Source organism: Corapipo altera, unplaced genomic scaffold (assembly GCF_003945725.1).
Source record: "Corapipo altera isolate COAL_440 unplaced genomic scaffold, ASM394572v1 128948, whole genome shotgun sequence".
In the NCBI taxonomy this organism is placed as follows: domain Eukaryota; kingdom Metazoa; phylum Chordata; class Aves; order Passeriformes; family Pipridae; genus Corapipo; species Corapipo altera.
Genome location: NW_020886262.1, coordinates 1 through 6940, shown reverse-complemented (window position 1 = coordinate 6940; position 6940 = coordinate 1). Strand labels below are relative to the sequence as shown.

General features: G+C 47.3%; 1 protein-coding gene across 1 annotated transcript; it reads right to left on the bottom strand.

Annotated features, from left to right (window-relative positions):
• Positions 1-140: 140 nt before the first annotated feature.
• On the bottom strand, positions 141-6766 carry LOC113941101 (importin subunit beta-1-like; the record flags this gene model as incomplete). The annotated part of the gene is made up of 5 exons (XM_027632258.1): positions 141-237; positions 363-422; positions 1486-1638; positions 4537-4737; positions 6545-6766. Coding segments are annotated over 5 exons (733 nt in total), but the record flags the coding sequence as incomplete, so codon positions are not given.
• Positions 6767-6940: the final 174 nt, after the last annotated feature.

The following is a 6940-nucleotide window of genomic DNA, read 5'->3' as shown; positions in this document are numbered from 1 at the left end:
ACAAATAAATATGAGAATTAAAATACAAATAAATATGAGAATTAAAAATACAAATATGAGAATCAAAAATGCAAATAAATATGAAAATTTTAAATACAAATAAATAAGAGATACAAAAATGCAAATATAAGAAAGCTGACTACTCACAGCAAACAGAGCAGGCCCCATGTAAGTCTCCATATACTGATAATAAAGGGACATTATCTTCACCAGGTTCTGTAAGGCAGCCACTCGTACCTTTGGGGCAAAAAAGGGATTTTTAAACACAATTCTGGTTATTTTACCTGGGTTTGGGTATCAGAGGTTCCCCCCCAGCTGCCCCAGGAAGGTGCAGGGGCAAACCAAGCCCTGAATTCACTCACCCTTGTATCTGGACACTGTGTTGCTTCACAGACTACTTGCATAATAAAGTGCCTTTCAGACTAGAGAAAAGAGAGCAAAAAGAACATTAGAAGTGGCTTTACAAAAGCACTGGAGGCTTCCTGGGGAGGCTGAGTTTGAGCCTGGCCTGGCCCAGTCCCTCCTGCAGCACTTCTGAAGATCCAGGGACAGCCCAGGGCACTCACTGCACTATTTTAAACCATTTCTACCCCAAAGGGGGAATCCCAGGCTTTCCTTTGCAAGGGTTCAACTTCAACTGTCTTAAAATAAAAAGGGCTGTCTTTAAAATAAAAAGCGAAATAAAGACTCAGTTTTTCAGGGAAAGCAGCAAAAAAAGAAATTCCTGCTGTTCCCTATTTTCAGCAGTTTCTTCCCGAAAATTCCAGTCAGGACATCGATTTCTCGGGGGGGGCAGCACCTGGATTCCCACTTTTTGGCAGGAAGGGACAGATTTATTTATTATTATTGTTATTTGACAGGTTATTTAACAGGACTGAGCCCACAGAAACGGAGCCTGAATGGATCAGGCACCTCCCATCCCCAATTTTGGAAGGCTCAGCTGATCCCCCATCAACACCCACCGAGGATTTTAGGGAGAGGTTTCCACAAGAAGCCCCTCTAAGCTGGAGGTTCAGCATTAATCCCACCTTCCCCACACTGTCCCCTGGCAGAGAACTAAAGGGTAAGTCTTAAGTTGAGAAGGAAAAGACAAAATCAATGGGTTTGGCTGCTCTGCAAAGAGGCTCATCCCGAGGTTGGACTTTTCCTCCCCCAACGATTTCCAGAGGCCAAGTTAAACCTGGATGGGAGCCACAAGCACTTGAAAGGAAGTGCTGATCCAAGCTGGTCCTGGATCAGGAAAGCAGAGCATCCAACAGGCTCAGCTCTAAGGTCAGTTCAACTTTATTCCCTCCCTTCCCAAAAAAAAAAAAACCCAAATGCTTCCTCGGCACCAAAAATTTCCACAGGATTTTTTAGAGGTGAATCCAAGTCTCAGCCAGAACAGGATTATCCATCAAAACTCAGCGTGGTGCATGATTCCTCATCACAGACCGTGGATTCAGCCCCGGGATCTGAGGCCAAGGGGGTGTTTTCCCTCCTCACCTCTTTGTCAAAGTTTGCTTTGGTGAATTCCAAAGAGTTCAGGAGTGCGTTCGTGGCCGCCAGCTTGACGTTGTTGCTGGGCTCTTCCTTCCTCATTCCCTGGATGATGGCTGTCAGGATCTCGTTGGATTTGTCCTGGAGCTGCTCTGGATCCTGGGAAGAAGTTTCCATGAAGTTATTTTTCACCTTAACAGCTTTTTATTCCATACATTAAGTGCCCCCTCATCTCAATCCCGATGTCTACAAGTTTTAGGACATTTTGCTCTGAGCTCAATCCTGATATCTACAACTTTTAGGACGTTTTTCTCCCTGGAAAATCCAAGGAATTCCTACACCAGAACACCTTTGCTGCTTTTGGGATGAGGAGGAGACTGAAGTGAGCACAAAAACTCCATAAATGCAAAGCCAAATAAATCCCACTGTATCAAACATAAGCCAACAAGCTCCAGGACTTGACTTTGCTCACCCAGAATGTTAAAAACCCACTGATTTCCAACTAATTTATGGACTGGGCAGAGCTCTACTTTTACTGGTAAATTTGCCAATATTTTTTAGGCGTAACAGCAAAAAAAATGCACTGCCTGGAGCAGCAGCAAGGGCAGGAAACTGTTAAATCACTGTTAAACACTCAAGGCTTAGGGAATAAAGCTGTGAATACACACTAAAGATTCATTTTTCTTCGTGGCAAAATCAAGTCTGCAGGACCCACAAGTAACTGGGTGAATTGTTACATCAGGATTTATCCAGCAGAAAAATTTAAAGATTCTCAAACTATGGTCACAAAACTATAAAACTCTAAAAGGGGGGATCTTATAAAATAAATATAAAATGGGAAATACCCAACCAGCAAGGCAGGGCACCCAAAAATCCAGAGGTTAGTGATCCATTCCACCCAAAAAAACCAAGGAACAGCCCCTCCAGAGTTGCAGGGACTTGTCACAAACAGATTTCCTCTTTTATTTCACTTTTCTCCCCAGTGAAACCAACCCCTTGAAGCCAAATAAAAGCCCCAAACAAAAGATTTCCCCTCCTGCCTCACTCCAGAGAGATTCCAGCAGGGACACAAGTTCTCCAGGACATTCAGTGGCACCAAAAGAGCAGCTGCTAATTCCAGTTTTCAGCAGCAAGACACAGTTTTCCAACCAATTCCCACCAGGTCCTGCAATCCCTGGATAAACCCACAGGAGGTGCCTCCAAGAGCTCAACATTCCTGCCTCAAAAATCCCTGAATTACCAACAAAGGGGGTTTCCCTACCAATATGAAGGTCAGGTTTTCCCAAACCAGGAAGGCATCAAACACTGATCCCTGTTTTATCCCTGGTTTTATCCAACGTTTGGATGCTGAGCTGGAGTTTTCCCCCGGCCTCGTGTGACCTCAGGGACACGGAGTCTTAAATCTTCCCTTTAGGAAAGATGACCTGGATTTGGGCTGGGAAAGCAGGTCAGTCCTTCCAGGCACCATCCCTGGGTTTACTCCCACAGTTCTGCCAGCAGGATTAGGAACAGACAGCACAGGGAAGCACCAGTAGCCTCCTGGATATGGAATCATGGAATGCCTAAGGCTGGAAAAGCCCTCCAAGATTGTCAAGTCAGAGAATCATGGAACACCCCGAGCTGGGAGGGATCCATGAGGATCATCCAGTCCAACTCCTGGTCTTGCACAGGACATCCCAAAATCCCACCCTGTCCCTGAGAGCGTTGTCCAAACATTCCCTGAGCTCCGGCAGCCCTGGGGCCGTGACCAAACCCTGGGGAGTTCCAGTGTCCAACCAACTTCTAGGGGAAGAACCTTTCCCAAAATCCAGCCTGAATCCCTCCTGACACTGCTTCAATCCCAACCACAGGCAGGTGAAAGGAAGAGAAAAGGTGCTGGGAAGACCTTGGGAGCAAAATCCTCACGGAAATGCTTCAACCAGCACCCTTGGACTCTGACAGGATTGGGGTTGGTGGAGTTCTGGTATCCTTCATCCTCTGAGGGAAGAAGTTTGTCCTAAAATCCAACCTAAACATCTCTGACACAGCTTCAAGCCCAACCACAGGAAGGAGAAAGGAGAAGAAGAGGTGCTGGGAAGACCTTGGGAGCAAAATCCTCATGGAAATTCTTCAACTTGGAACTCTGGCAGGGCTCCAGGAGTTCCTGTGTCCAACCACCTTCTAGGGAAGAACCTTTCCCAAAATCCCCCCTGACACAGCTTCAATCCCAACCACAGGAGGGAAAAAGGAAGAGAAGAGGTGCTGGGAAGACCCTGGGAGCAAAATCCTCATGGAAATTCTTCAACCAGCACCCCTGGAACTCTGACAGGGTTGGGGAGTTCCTGTGTCCAACTACCCTCTGGGGGAAGAAGCTTTCCAAAAATCCAGCCCCAGTCCCCTGACACAGCTTCAATCCCAACCACAGGAGGGAGAAAGGAAGAGAAGAGGTTCTGGGAAGACCCTGGGAGCAAAACCCTCATGGAAATTCTTCAACCAGCACCTCCTGGAGCTCTGGCTGTGACCAAACCCTGGGGAGTTCCTGTGTCCAACCACCTTCCAGGGAAGAACCTTTCCCAAAATCCCCCCTGACACAGCTTCAATCCCAACCACAGGAGGGAGAGAGGCAGAGAAGAGGTTCTGGGAAGACCCTGGGAGCAAAATCCTCATGGAAATTCTTCAACTTGGAGCTCTGGCAGGGCTGGGGAGTTCCTGTGTCCAATCACCTTCTAGAGGAAGAACCTTTCCCTAGAAAGGTTCTAGGGAAACCTAGAACCTAAAAATCCAGCCCCAATCCCCTGACACAGCTTCAATCCCAACCACAGGAGGGAGAGAGCAGGAGAAGAGGTTCTGGGGAGACCCTGGGAGTAAAATCCTCACAGAAATTCTTCAGCTTGGAGCTCTGGCAGGGCTGGGGAGTTCCTGTGTCCAACCACCTTCTAGGGGAAGAACCTTTCCCAAAATCCCCCCTGACACAGCTTCAATCCCAACCACAGGAGGGAGAGAGGAGGAGAAGAGGTTCTGGGGAGACCCTGGGAGCAGAATCCTGCCGGGAATGCCCCGGAGCAGGGGTGCACTCACGATGTCCTGGCAGATGTAGCCGATGGCCTCCAGCGTGGACTCTTTCATGTGCTCGGTGCTGTGCTGGTTGGTGACGTTGGCCACCAGCTGGGGGATGAGCTCTGGCCACTGGTTCATGGGAATTTCGGCGCAGGCGATCCCGGCCACGCACTGGGAAGCGGAGCTGGGCCGGTAGGTCTCCGTTCCCAGGGTCTGGAGCACCTGGAATGGGGCAGGGAAGGGTTTAGGGCAGGGACAGGCGAGCCCTGCCCGTCCCAAATCCTTCCCAGCAGAGCAGTTGGCTCGTTCTGCTTCCTGCTGCAAACATTTCAAAGAGGGAAACGAGGCTGGAGAGGAACCTTCCCAATGGGAAGTGGGATCCAGCTGTGATTCCAACACATCCTTTAACTCTGGGAACAGCCCGTGTGCCACAGCACGGCAAGGGCTCAAACAATCCCTCCCCACTCAGAAAGAGAAATCATAAAGCAAAAATTATTAATATCACTATCAAATTATTATTTAAAAATCACTACAAAGCAAAATTATTGTTATCAGTTACAATTATAAAGAGAAAGTGAAATTATTATTATTTAAAATTATAAAGACAAAGCAAAATTGTTATTATTATTAGTTAAAATTTATAAAGACAAAGCAAAATAATAGTTATTATTAGTTAAAATTTATAAAGACAAAGCAAAATAATAGTTATTATTAGTTAAAATTTATAAAGACAAAGTAAAATAATATTTATTATTAGTTAAAATTTATAAAGACAAACCAAAATTGTTATTATTATTAGTTAAAATTTATAAAGACAAAGTAAAATAATAGTTATTATTAGTTAAAATTTATAAAGACAAATTATTGTTGTTGTTGCTGTTGTTATTATTATTACTAAAATTATAGTAGAGCAAATTAACAAAACAGAAATTGGGGGTGAAATCCCTGCCCAAGCACCAATTATTTTTTCTGCCAAAATAATCTACAGAACCATTCAGATGAACAATTTCCTTTCACGTTGCAATCAATCAGAATGATTTTTTGGGTATTCTTCCATAACTTTTTTAGGAAAACCAGAGGGATCCCACTGCTCACATCCAAGCATCGTTTTCCTCCCATCAGCCAAAAAAAAACCACTGAGCCCCCACTTCTGTCACTGCAAACCCCCAAACTTTAAAACCATCAGAGAGCTCAGGGGTCCTCGGGCAAACTCCCCAAATTTAAGCATCTAATTTTCTATTTGGGACTTGCAATTTTTTACCATATTCTACTCTGAAAACTCCTTTTAACTCTGTGGTCAGGCACTGACTGTGCTTCCAGGATGGGGATGGGATTGTGAAACACCTCAGGAAGCTGTTCCTTGGAAAAGGAGGAAAAACCTGCCCTGAGGGGGGTTTTCTTTGGAAAAAAAATCAAAGCAAAGAGTTGCAGAGGAGGAGCCACGGAATCATGGAATGGTTTGGGTGGGAAGGGACCTTAAAATTCACCCAGTGCCACCCCCTGTCATGGGCAGGGACACCTTCCACCAGCCCTGTCCATCCTGGCCTTGGACACTTCCAGGGATCCAGGGGCAGCCACAGCTTCTCTGGGCAACCTGGGCCAGTGTTTTATAACATCCTCCTTGGAAAAACTTCCTTCTGTCTCATCCAAATCAATTCTGCACCTTAAAAACCATCGCCCCCTTTCCTCTCAGAATTCCAGAATATCCTGAGCCGGAGGGGACCCCCAAGGATCACCCAGTGCCACCCCAAAATCCCCCCCTTGTCCCTGAGAGCGTTGTCCAAACAATTCCTGAGCTCTGGCAGGTTTGGAGCCGTGACATTCCCAGGGAATTCCAGCGCCCAACCACCCTCTGGAGAAAGAGCCTTGTCCTGATTTCCCCCCAATACTCGTGTGGAATAAACATCCCACAGGAAGCACCACAAGTGCAGATGTTGCTGCTGCTGCTCCAACAGGAGATTTTGCAGATGGAAAAAGGATGGAAAACACATTCCAAGGCCAGAGAACCCCCCAAAACCCCGACACTCACGTAGTTCTTGACCTCCCTGCGGGCGTTGGCGTCGATGGCCAGCCATCTCTGCTGGTACTGGGCCTTGATGTCGGGATCCTTGGAAGTCAGGGAATTCTTGATCTGCAGCCCCGCTGCCACTCGAGCCACTTGGCTGTTCCCGGGATTTGCCAGCACTCTGGACAGTTCCACCAGGAAGGTCGGCTGGGGACACAGAGCAGGGTCAGTCCCCGACCCACAGAGCTGGGGGAGAACCCCCCCTGAGCCTGGGAGCCCCCAGGAACACCCTCCAGGAATAGCCCTCAGGAACACCCTCCGGGAATAGCCCCCAGGAACAGCCCCCGGGAACAGCCTCTGGGAACAGCCTCTGGGAACAGCCCCCAGGAACAGCCCCCAGGAACAGCCCCCAGGAACAGC